The following is a 13,323-nucleotide window of genomic DNA, read 5'->3' as shown; positions in this document are numbered from 1 at the left end:
TCCCTGGCCAGAAAAAGTCAGCTCGGATACGGCCCTGGGTCTTCCTTTTGCCCATGTGACCTCCTGAGGCTGAACAATGACCCCATTCTAACACTGCTTGGCGGTACTTGACGGGGACGACAAACTGCAGTCGAACCTCTCCCTCGGGTGTTCGTGACTCACGGTAGAGCCGTCCTTGTTTGCGAAGGAACTTGGCTCGACCTCCCCGTGAATACTTAATCACTCGACCCTTCTGTTTGTTCCGCACGGCAGCAAGTGTCGGGTCAGAATGTTGTTCTTGTACAACAAGTTGACTACACATCAGATCTTGCGGCGATTCAATGATCACTGGGGTGACACAGTCTGGAGCCTCAGTCATGGCTCGTCTTACCGCAGCAGCCGAAGTCTGAGTAGCGTCATGTTCGGTGCAACTATCCTTGACATCATAAATATTGCCAGTGATGAGGTCAAATAAAGGTGGCATGACAACTGCGAGTGTCGTACCAGTATAAAATGGAGATGCCACCTGGATACATGCCTCAGGGAACAATCTCACTGATCCATCAATAAGGTTTGCATGGATCTGTCGACCTGTATACTGCTCAGGCCGAACTAAACTCTGCTTGACAGAGCAACCTGAGGAACCATTATCTCTCAGGACCTTCACAGGAATGTCTCCCACAAACCCTTGCTGAACAAGGAAGGTACTGTCACCTGTGGGAGGGCCTGTGGAGGAAGCAGCTAGCCACTCATGAGGCTGCTGAATTGATGCGGCAAACATTGTGCCTTGAGAATTATGAACTTGAGGAGTCGTACTCACTGCCTGTGGAGATGGAACATTGGCCATCTGTGGAGGGGGATTCACTGTCACTATGGGACTAGTGAACTGTGGGGGAGTACCCATACTGGTAGGGACGTAACCACCGTGCTGCTGCTGAGGAATGAAGGCTGCATTCGCTTCCTGCCTCTTTTGAGCTGGTGGTGAAAAAGTTTGTCCCGACGGTCGGTTGCGTGGCTGATACTGCTGCTGGTTAGGGTACTTGTTGTACCTCTTCCACTCAGGTTTCTGAGTGTTTTGCCCCTGGTCCTTCCACTGCGGTTTTGGACCTTGGCCATTATTCTGAGAATGGCCTTTTTGCTGGGGTTCAATCTGAGACGGTTTCCCAGATTTATCAGGTTTTCTATTCTAGGTGTTTTGCTTACGAATTTGATACCCGTATGCAGTAAAGAATGCGTCAGCCTTTTCTGCCATTTGGCTGGCATCTTTCACCTGGCAGATCTTAAGCTGTGCTATGAGCTCAGCAGGCCACGACCTCTCTAGCTGTGTACGCAGCATAAGGTCAATTATCCCCTCACGCGTGGAAGGAGTTTCATCTTTCTCCATCCACTCATTTAAGTAAGCAGTGAGACGGTCGAGGAACTGAACAGCTGTCTCCTTGTCTTGGAGACGAGCTCGCATGAACTGAACTTTGGCGTCGTCTACTGTGAGACCATACACCTTAATGAGTGCAGCTTTCATTATCTCATATGTGAGATTGTCTCCACGAATTCTGTGGAGAATATCGAGGGCAGGGCCCTCAAATAAACTAAGAAATTGGATCCGTTTAGCTGCCTCATCCAGTTGATACACGTCTGCCATGTCCTCAAAACGAGCTATGTACGGCTCGATTCGCTCACTTTCCTTGTATGAAGGAAGCTTGATGCGTGGGGTCGCCAGGACATGTGTAGGAAGAGCGCTAGTGGAGTTTGGATTAACTGCACCAGATGTGTCTGAAGCCAAGGAATCTCGCTTGAGCTTCAGCACTTCAAGTTCATGTTTTTCGCGTGCTTCTCGCTCGGCACGTTCGTGTTCTCGTTCTCTCTCTCGTTCCTCATGCTGTTCTCGCTCATGTTCCAAGTCGAGTTCGCGCTGTTTTTGCTCGTGTTCGCGCTGTTGTCGCTCTTTTTCTAACTCGAGCTCGCGTTGTTTCTGCTCGTGTTTGCGCTGTTCTCGCTCGTATTCGCGCTGAATCTTATGCTCTTCACGGGGATCATTCTCGCGTTGCTGCTCCTGATTATGCCGTGAGAGTATATACTCTTTAATTTCGGTTGGGTTCGAAAGACCCATTTCTTTGGCTTCCTGTAAAAATAAAGTGGTAGCCATGATGCTAATTTACTAAGCAAACCGAAACTGAGTACTGACTGCTTCGCAAACGAATGCTAATAAAACAAATAAAGAATACAGACACAAGCTAATGGTGACCAGTCTTATCTAGTTAACTGGCAAAAATAAAGCAAAAATGCAAATAACTGGGAAAACTCAATAATTAACACAATGGGTACGGCGGCTACCCAGGAGCGAATAAAATCGTCTAGCGTTACCAAAAATAAAGTACTAAATAGAGTTAAGTACTCTATGAATTAATAAAGCAAAAATTCACTTGCTAAATTAACGGTAAACACCAGTAAACTTGTGCCAATAAACTTTAATTATAAATACCTAAATATGAACGAGTGAGTACTATCTCGTGAATAGCTTTAGAGCTAGGAGTTAATATCCTGGCGAGGTCGCCAATTGTCACGGGGTTTTTAAAATATAACACGGGGTTTTTAAAATAAAAGCTTATATTATTTTAATTGATGATAAATGTTCAATAATATTTGAGAGCAGGGACAATGATTGTCTTACTAAATCAAGCAACGATTACTTTACGCTGACTTCTTCGCACGATTCTCTAAGAACGAGAATTTATAAACTTCCTCAACAGTACACAGCAGAGACTAATTACTCAATTGCTGTTTCTTAGTACTGTTAGCCTCTGGAGAAAGTTACTTCACCCCTGACAATAAATAACTAATACTAATAATAATATCTGGTTCTTACTGGTGCTTAACTCCTAGAAGGCACAACGGATTTTAAGTTTAATACACAAGACTGGCCCAAGTACCAGTTATGAATAGCAAAACGTTTATGTAAGCTAGGAGCTATATGGAAAATAAGCTTAATTGTGGAGAAATGAAACAAGAGTTTACATTACATTAAGCTCAAGGAAAAGAACTGTTAAATTTATTGATTACAAAAATAAATTTAACGTTACACTTCAAATGAATTCAAATAAATAGATCGTACTCACTCACTCACTCAAAAGCTAAATACTTACGCCTAGGAAAAACACCTTAACTGAACTCTTAAACCTAGGAAAATACAAAAAGGAAATACTGGTCGATGAATACGGTGTATCACCAACTAAGGTGGGAGCACTGGATAACTGTGGTCTAGTGGAGTCTGGGTGCTAGCTGACCTCTCCTCTCACACTTCTGGAGCACAGAACCTCTCTCCGTCACAACAAACACTCGACTGCCTTCAAAATACGATGTATGGGCAGGATGCACAAGCCACCGGAAGAAGGCGTGGCTAACGGTTGAGGCAAGCAGGGGCGAACAATAAAGAAACAATAGTATTGCTCAGTAGAGCACTTAGTGATGTGCATTAAATCGGTCACTTTTGAAACAGTGACGAATGTTTTGAAAAGTATACCCCGAAATGGAGAGAGAAACGGTTAACTGAGCGATACACAGTGAGTTTTCCACTAATAGTTCGTGGCTTCTCACAAAAGGGAAATGTCGTGAATTTGATTCGTGACAGTGATGATGGTGATAATGACAACCTATATTACACTACTCTGATCCACACCAATCCATCCCATAGCCAAGCACCAACACTGCATCAATCACCATCTCGCTGACTGCCGTGGCAGTACTGGTGTTTGTTCACAGCCAAGCTCCACATCATCTAAACCTAACCTAGCTTGCTGTCTACAAACCCATCCTACCCTGCTTTACTCAATCCATCACCAACCAAATTAATCTTCCCTTCACCAGTACCCCATCCTAAAACAGTGTGTCAAATCATACTTTTCCTTTTCTTCACGATAAAGTATATCACTAATGACAAGACGAACGATGTTGCAAAAATGATGTTTCGTGTCTGTTTATTATCTGTTGTGTTTCAACTATCTTGGCCAGTCAGGTTTGCGTTGTAAGGAAAGGGGTGAGACTTACTGTAATTTCTTACTGGATTAGGTTATGTCCTAAGCTTACTTAACCTTCTGTGCACTTTCTTCTCCACAGCTACGCATTACCACCACGTCCATCACTGTCTCACTGTCATCCACGGTAGCGTTGGTCTGTCTGTTCACACCCAAGCTCTATATCATCCTGCTGAGGCCAGAGCGCAACGTGAGGCAGTCAATGATGGCCAGCAAATACTCCACTGTCAGAAGTAACCTGTCCACGTCTTCCCAGCGAGTTGATTCCACTACGCAAAGCGAAGGTAGGACGGGATTTAGTCTTGAAAGAGAAATTTCTGGTTATGTAAACTATCTGTTTTAGCGACTTAACTTTACGAAATCTTATCTGCGCTAAACTAACCAGTTCACGTTGCCACAACGAGTTACCTACTGCATTCACACCAATAGTGAGGTGAGACATATCTTCTTTTCAGGGACAACTTTCAAATGCCTAAACCTATTTAATTTAATCTATATACCTACTTCTCTAAGTGAAGCTGATGTGACATAACAATATGTCTACCTTTTTACGGTGGACCAGCTTCACCACTGAGAATGTAGCTGGTGTGGTATTACATCCTCAGGAGCAATTTGGAAAAGTTTTATATTATATTAGAGGCCACACAACAGAAGGGGTTCACAGACCACCAGCCAGAAAATGCGATTTTGTTGGATAACTCTATTCTCACCTATACTGGAATGTATATTCCTTAAAAAATATTTTGTACATGCATCCAGCTGTGGTGATAGTGTGGAAGCAGAGGAGCAAGTCTTAGCTCTGTGTGTTCGTGTGTGTTTGTGTTGGTTGCAACCAGTAAGAATTTAGCCGGGCTGCAAGCTTCACTTACCGGCTGGCTTGTTGTACGTGGCAGTGCGTTTGGCGGGAGTTTTTGTTGTGCCATTCGTCAGTTGCTGCCATTGTGCTCTGTTCTCAGCACGCAAAAAGGAATTCTTGCTGTTTTACAGCCTACTAGTATGATAATTTGGGGGGGTCTGCAGCACATTCATATTGTTTAATGGTACATATCTTCGTTCTAATCAACATTGCCATTTGCTTAAGCAATCACGTTTTCTCAGAAAAAAAGCTTAAAGTTCGGCAAAACTACAAAAATAATATATATATAATAATAAAGAGATAGATATGGCCAAAATATCATCAGAATAACAATCTACACCCAAAACCTTTTCCTTGAAAAAAATGAACGTTCTACCATCAAAATTAAAAAAGTTAAGGTTGCAAGAATGTTGCTGAACTTTGAACCCGTTTTTAGTGTTTTATGATTTGGCGTGAGAACATCTTACGTCTTACTTTCTCTTCCCCCAGTCTCTTTCTCTCACTTCTTCCCAACCAGTCTAATGTAATCGTAGCCTGACTCAGTCTGTAATTCTTTGAAATAAAGCACTTCTCCAAGTAAAGGTATGGTTAAGCAACGAACCTTCGTAAAAAACTGAGAAGTGAGCAGTGATTCTTTCAAGGCGCAGGAAACGTAAAAAACCCTTGGAGAGAAAGATGGAGAAGGGAGAATGGAAAGACACAGCTAGTGAACCCTTATTCTTACCCTAACTTTTGAGTCACCGACGGAACTGAGAATCTGTAGTTCATCATATCCGGTGGTCCTGTGGTCCGAAACACTACACTTTTTTCAGTCCAGCTTGTCCAAAAACTGCCATCTCCCAGTCCTGAATGCTACATTGTTACCGCAGATAAAAACTTGAATATGATCCCCGTCACGAGGAAGTCAAGCTGCAGAATTGGCTTTTTCTGTCAATAAGCTACGTGAAATAAGCTGCAAAGGAGTGATAATCAGGGTCAGGTTAAGGTGAATGAACAATAGTCGGTGTGAAAGTCATGTGTTTTCCATGATAGTTCGAATCCCAGCCAGGTCAATCGCCTGCCCTGAAGGCCTTTCCAGTAGCTTGTTTTATTTATGCATTCTTACGACCATCAGACGATTTTCTTAAGCTTTAGGGAGACGCCCTGTAGTGGAGAGGGAAAAGAGCCGCAGTTGATAATGACGAGGGTGTTGATGATAACTAATTCTCTGTCTATTCTGTCTACCGTAAAATATATATAATACTAACCTTTCTTGCCTCTCCCTCAAACCAATTCTGCAGCTGATAACGATGACATTGACGAATAGTTTGACGATGGTGATCATACCTCAAAAAAAGAACTTTGTGTGATATGGGAGTCTTCGCAGTACCACTTTCTTAGTTATTTATTTGCATATTATACATTTGCATTCTCTTGTGTGCTGTTGCTGTCGCATTATTACTGACAAAGATTATATCAATAATTTTCAAGGTGATGTTGAAAAAAAATGTGCAAGATAAATTACTCATGAAGAGTTGCTGCTGGATCTCCAAACTAGTTTGAATACAATTCTATAAACTGCAATTGATGATATGAATAATTTCGAAGTGAAGGCCATTTTAATTAACATGTACCTGCCTCCGTCCTCTTCAGTCTTGCTACCACGAGACTACGAACTGCAGGAGAAGCTGCGTCTGCATGGCAGCGTGTGTGGTGGTGGGTGCCACAATGCCACCCAGACCTGTCCGCCGCCCTGCGACCCACCGGAACATCACTGCGGGGGAATCATGGTCATCCTTGCACCTTCATACCCACAGACAGCTGCCAATGGCCTTCTGCAGGATGTCCTTGATGTACAGCTCTAGTGGCATGGTGTTATGGGGTCAGTTTATGCAAAATACTGAACATCTTCTTAGTAAACCAGTGGAGACTAAAATCTGCAGTTCTAGTTACTAAACATTATATAATGAAGTTCGCAAGAGAGCTACCGTACTGAGAGGAGTAACGCATGAGTACCTGACAAGGTAACAACTCATAAATACTGTGGTGCTTCCTGCCTAAAAGGAAAGGAGCAGGCAATATAAGGATGAGGTGAAATAAAGTGATTTTCAAAATGGGGAAACGTGGGAATATGACCCAAAAGCGTACTCAGATCTTTGCGAGTAGGTTATTGGATGATGACAGGCATATTCAAATATACCTGAATAGGAAAGTAACAAACAACCTCAGAGTGTGAAATGCAACTGTCGATTTACACTTCAACTTGTTATCTCTACCCAGTAAAGAAGAGATTGGGATACAACACATTTTGCTCAGTAATTTCAGTTAAGTACAGCTTCTATCAATGTTCATTAGAGTTTTAAGTCCCGCAAAAATGCCAATTACTTTAATCAGTCTGAAAAGGCCAAAGAAAAGTTGCAGTTGCCACACATCGTAGGCCTAAATTAAATCAATACTTGTATGCTACGAAAGGCATCACCGCAAGTTATCATGAAGTTTAGTTTCTAGGATGTTCAGTGTTTCAGGCATTCAAAATTATATTATTACTTGCCTCCATTAAATATAGTTCATCGCTTTTTTTATTAGCTGTAAAAAAGTGTTCAGACAATGGCTGGCAAACTCAGTTTCACCGAATATTAGACGCAAGCTACCGACATCCCCGTCAGGATGATTCCCTCCTACAGCTACATTTTAGTTTCATCATTCCAGCTACTGATGAAAACCTCACTGGAACTATTCTTTCTCAATGTTTTTCAGAACGCTCGCCATTTCATATTAGATTTCAGTTTCGTCAGAACACTGTCATTTCATTAAAAAATTTCGGCCGGTAAAGAACCAGACTGCTGTGCTAAATTAAGTGAAATCGGTTGATGTGGGACTTTTTTTTTTTTTTTAAATCCAAAAAATTCTGAATAGCGAGAGTTCCATTACTGGGTGCATTATCGTGGTGAAGGAGTCGACTGTCACTCCACTTCTTGCATCTCAGTGCCTCCACATCTGCCTCCTAACTTTCAGGTGGAATGCTGCATTAACCATTTTACATGCAGGTCGAATGTGTGTGTTCACAGTTCCTTTCATGTCAAAACCATGCAAGAAACATGACCTCCACTTAATATCTTGGCTTTAGTAAGTATTGTTGAAACTGCAGTCGTCATAAGTGATATGTTTTAGCTCTTGGGACGTACCAGTAAACTCACCTTTCATCCCAAACTATGACGTAGGATAAAATTGTTGGATCCAATGGACAGCTGTCGATCAGACTGAAGGAAAAAAACAGCAGTGCTGCATTTGGTAGGAAAGAGCGGTGATAGTTCGGATACTTAAAAAATATTTATATTTCTAGAAATTCAGGTTTAAGCAGTGGTGTAATCGTGTTTATGTCAAAAGCTGCCTCATCATTTGGTTCTTCTGCTGATAATATCAAACCCTTAGCTCTTTTCAGATTTAAGCTATAGTTAACGAAACAAAAATTTTTCTAAATCGTCCGAACCATCCCTGCCAGTGGTGATGGTTGGGACAGGAGGGCGGGATGGTTCGGCTATATATATTATTTGGCTCATTCTTAAAAGTATGTGAGCTGTTTGGCGAAAAACTAAAATTTATCAGTTCAAAGACATATCTTTCAAAAGTGCAAAAGTAAACATCAGAGTCCAAATGAACCTCTTCATATTAGTTAGATAATATTTCAAAGGTTAAATAAGCTTCACCAAAATTATGGATAACTGACATAGCCTCGTACGTTCTGCTTTAAAATGATGCATAAATGGCCTCTCTCTCTCTCTCTCTCTCTCTCTCTCTCTCTCTCACAGGCATAGAATTTGACTCCAACATTCAAATAAATGTCTTCATAATTGTTCCAAAGCATTTTGTTTAAACTGAAATTTAATTCAGCAAAATTATGAATAACTGAGTTAACCTCTTACTCTGCTTAAAATGAATCATAATTGGCCTCATCTCTCTCTCTCTCTCTCTCTCTCTCTCTCTCTCTCTCTCTGGAATATTGACTTCACTTCTCACTTTCCAGGTCTGTTTCAGATCGCAAAAGAAAATCTCTCGTATTGTCTATTTATTTCCTTACCTCCGATTGACTAAGACTTATATTAACGCATATTGTAGCCATCCCCATCTCAAATGTTCAAATCATCCTGATTGTATATAATTAATTCGAGACTTCACCAGATCCTGCTTCAGAAATCTGCCACTAGGTTCGCTTCCGTCGCCCAGCTCTGATGCGGGGTAGGCTCTGAAAAAGTAGCCAGTGCTTCATTTATTTTTAATTTTGACGCAAAGTAAAACACCTCAAAACATATCTTACTCATCAAATTACCCAGATGGCATGATATGCTACAAAGAAATTACAATATGGGAGCCCTTTGATTATATACAATGTATTATGTGTCATTTTGTAAACTCCGCTTTCGTCAGTGTACTCATCTCTGTAAGCATAACATAGAGACAAAACCTAGGCAATTTTACTAGAACCATCCATAAAGCAAGATAACAGTGAGTAAAATATTTGTCATTCGCTAGTATCCACAAAAGAAAATAAATGTGTAGCCGCATATTTAACAACACCTTTCGATGTGCTGCCCTGCCTGACGTATGACTTTTCTTAACAATACGGACCTGTTGAACGTCTTGGTCATCTTAGTAACCAAAGTCTAACACAAAGAATTCTTTTAAATGTTTCCCTGGCTCCACTGCACAATTTAGTAAGCTTAAACTTCAACTCCGCGTACACTGTTATGATTATAGTGTCATACAGCACTGCCGTTTGTTTGGATTCATATGGCTGACTCACCAACTAAGCAATCGTTCAGTACATTATTTTCAGTGGAACTGCTTACTACTTTAAAGCACGCTAAAACACACACATCAGAAGTCTTGAAGGTAATCTCCTTTTACTAACTGTACACGATTTTTTCAAATATATGTAAACAGACAACACACTATTTTGGTCCCCAAGCTGATTCTCTGAAAGCCTACTGTAGTTATTCTTTCTTTACAGGTATATATATATATATATATATATATATATCGCTTGATTGAATAGGAAAAAATATTCCTATATATAGCAGTATTATTATAAACTTAGTATTAGGTACAATTTTACAAGTCTTTAAAACCCGCAAAAATATTTAATCGAGGCTGGGCGACGCTAGACCACCTGGTGGCAGACCGCTGAAACAGGTTTGGTGAAGCCTCTAATTGATGGGTACCCTCAAATATCACACGAGAGAGTTTAACAATCGTTGATAGCATTATTTTCTACATGCAACACAGATTAACCATAGTAATGCATAATTCCATGTTTGACATGTTCATGGAGGTACAACTTGTAATATTTACTCACAACAGAGAAAGTGAAAAAAAAAAAAAAATGACCAGGATCGAAAAGTGTGGCATTTGTAGCTTGGAGGTTTCGTGTGGTCGAATCATACAAACTCTCGCGCTTTCAGGCAAGACCTTCCGGCGAAGGTCTCACACGTTTCTCAGGAAATGCACTGTCCGAACCAAGGCCTTAAGATTACCAGGTTGAACCACGCCCATGTGGCGTGACATCATGCGGCCTACCTGTCCCTCTTCCCCTTTCTCCCCTACCCTTACTTCTGTCTGCTCCATTTTCTGTGGTGTACACACTCCCAAGCCATCACTGACAGATCCGTTTTTTCTCTCTCTCTCTCTCTCTCTCTCTCTCTCTCTCTCTCTCTCAGTATATATAAATGTGCCTACAATATTATGTTGCTACATATAGATATACAGTATAAAAAAATTTATATTTCTTGCAATAAATTTTCCATCCAGCCTTTGTATGTATGTATTTCTCTATTTTTCTCTCTGTCTAATGTACTGAATTTGCTGTATATTCTATATATATATACACAAGTACGTTATTACAGAAAGAGAGAGAGAGAGAGAGAGAGAGAGAGAGAGAGTGAGGTGTTCCTTCTGATGCAATTCCCCAGTGTCCTTTGACACTCCCATATACAGGGCGAGTCAAAAGTAGCGCCCGATTTCTGTTTCTACGACTGTCTGTTGATTGTTTACCATTTCTATACAGTGTACAGGAAGGTAGAAATCAGCAATAACCTGCAAAACAAAAACAACAAAATTAACTAAGAAAATAAATAATGCAAGACAAATATTAACAACATGGCCTCCCAGAATGTGGGCGCTGCTTTCGACTGACACTGTAGATACAGGGTTGTTTCTCTCTCTCTCTCTCTCTGTCTCTCTCTCTCTCTCTCTCTCTCTCTCTCATTATTTATATACAGTATAAAATCAGTATACATTACATAGACAGACAGATAGATAGATAGATAGACAGACAGACAGAAAGGCTTGTATGGAATAGTTTTTGCAAGAAAAATGTAGTGAATATTTATTAGCCCCCCTTTATATATAAGATTTTTTATGTTGTATATCCACATATATGTCTACATAACATTGTATACATGTCAATATATAATGAGAGAGAGAGAGAGAGAGAGAGAGAGAGAGAGAGAGAGAGAGAGAGAGAGAGAGGGGGTGTAATTAAGGTGTTCCTCCGAACCTCATGCAATATAAATTCAGTATATATTTGAGAGAGGGATAGATAGATAAACAGATAGACAGATTTGTATAGAAGAGTTAGTGCAAGAAAAACGTAGTGAATATGTCCACCCATTTGATATTTTCATGGGTATCTGTTGAAAAGTAACTTTGAAAAATATCCCTTCCTGTTTTTTTTTTTTTTTTTAGTCGTGAGTCTTGCCTTTAGAATTTGGTAAAATCAGTGTTGGAAGTGCATTATCCTGTAGTCTTCTTTGACTTGGAGGTATTGGTATGTCCAGCAGTTCACATCTAAGTGACCTTTAAAACGCTATTTGCTCAAACTGACGACTGCATACTCGCGCTATGTCTGGGTTAAAGATGTCTATTCTTTTACCCAAAAGTATCCACTTTTGAAGAAATACTTCATTTTTTGATAAGCTAAAGAAGCTGACACCCTTAACCTTCTTTCCAGAGTCTTCATAACACCCGAAAACTGCACAGTTAATAGGCATTGAATAGTAGTGAACAGCATGGTGACCTATAGAGAACTGAGCGAGCCAGCACCACTGCTGGCCACGTGACGTCATGCGCGAAGATACTGTAGACGCATTTTCGTCCGGCCGTGGTTTGACCTGTTGTATTCTTTAGGCCTTGGTCCGAACCATCCCACTGTCCGAATCATCACTGCTCTCCATAATCTGTGGTCATATGTAGAACAAAATTGGAAATGGTAAATCGAAGGTACACTGGTCAAATAATCTTAATCTTGCTGTATCTATGGTGCCCTAGCTTCCTGCTATCCAGTGATCACGGGGAGTGACGCACAGAAACCGAATGGATTCAGAGCAGTGTATCATTCTCTCTCTCTCTCTCTCTCTCTCTCTCTCTCTCTGATCCACGAGTCTAAGGGAAAATTACCCTAAAATTTAAGTTCACCGTGCTTCCCATTCAGCATCAAAATTACCCTAAAACAGGGTAATTAACCAGCACTTGGCAACACTGGCAGTGGCGCGAATTATGTCTTCTGTTGATGCGTGGCAGCAAACAAGGGTGACTGGTGTACGAAAAGCAGTGATGCCAGTCTCTGGGGGACTCGTGTGTGTGTGTGTGTGTTTGTGTGTGTGTCTACACACACGCAGGAAAACAAAGTTAACCATCTTATCAGACGTCTTTTAAGTTTTATTTCATTATCTGCAGGCGAACTGATTCGGCTTAGGAGTGATCCCTCGTGCAGAAGATTTGTATAAATACCCAATGCTCTCTCTCTCTCCCTCTCTCTCTCGTCCTGAAATAAAAGTTTAGTTCAGACCTTTCACAATTTTCCGCCCAAAAGGAAACCTCCCAGTCACATCCTTCCCTCATTGATTCTCGAACATTCTAACTATATCGTGTTTCTGTTTCTTCTCCATCTATTTCACGAATGAGGAGACAAAGGAGGATGAAATAAAGCAACTGTTACGTCTTAAGGGCAGATTCACCACTTTGTATAGGCTTGGTGGGTTTATTTACTTATTTTTTTTCTAACTCTCGTTACCTCCAACGATGTTATTATTAACTACCGGAAGGGGAAACATTATTAACTTGAAAGGTAAAATTTTACTTGACTCGGTCTCCTACATTACCGGAGTAAAGTAAAATCGTTGGATAAAGTAATCTGGTGGTCGAGTGATTAGAATGTCAATGACAACACTGTACTGAAGTGGCTAGGATGCAGCGTGACTCATATATTTATGGTTAAAATCTCTGAATCCCTACTGTTTGCGTGTGTCCAACTCAGGGCACAGGCGTTCTGTTCCCTGTGGCCCATTAGTCCTCCTACGTTCTTAACCTCCCCATGTCACCACTTAGGTACTAACGTCCATCGTTCATATTGACTAGCCCTTAGCCGGCGGCAGTAGTTGCTGAGAAGCACACACACCAAAAAATTTTTCTTTATATAGATGCCCC

General features: G+C 41.0%; 1 protein-coding gene across 1 annotated transcript in view; it reads left to right on the top strand.

Moving 5' to 3' along the window:
- LOC145400659 (metabotropic glutamate receptor 6-like) overlaps positions 1-6,707 on the top strand; it is a 202,077-nt gene extending 195,370 nt beyond the window's left edge. The window contains exons 14-15 of the mRNA XM_080273092.1: positions 4,090-4,291; positions 6,496-6,707. Coding sequence (XP_080129218.1) covers positions 4,090-4,291; positions 6,496-6,707 — 414 coding nt within the window. The remainder of the gene's footprint in view (positions 1-4,089; positions 4,292-6,495) is intronic.
- Positions 6,708-13,323: the final 6,616 nt, after the last annotated feature.

This window comes from Coenobita brevimanus, chromosome 53, assembly GCF_032717465.1.
Source record: "Coenobita brevimanus isolate Jiangsu-jjx chromosome 53, ASM3271746v2, whole genome shotgun sequence".
In the NCBI taxonomy this organism is placed as follows: Eukaryota; Metazoa; Arthropoda; class Malacostraca; order Decapoda; family Coenobitidae; genus Coenobita; species Coenobita brevimanus.
This window is presented reverse-complemented; position numbering and strand designations above follow the sequence as displayed.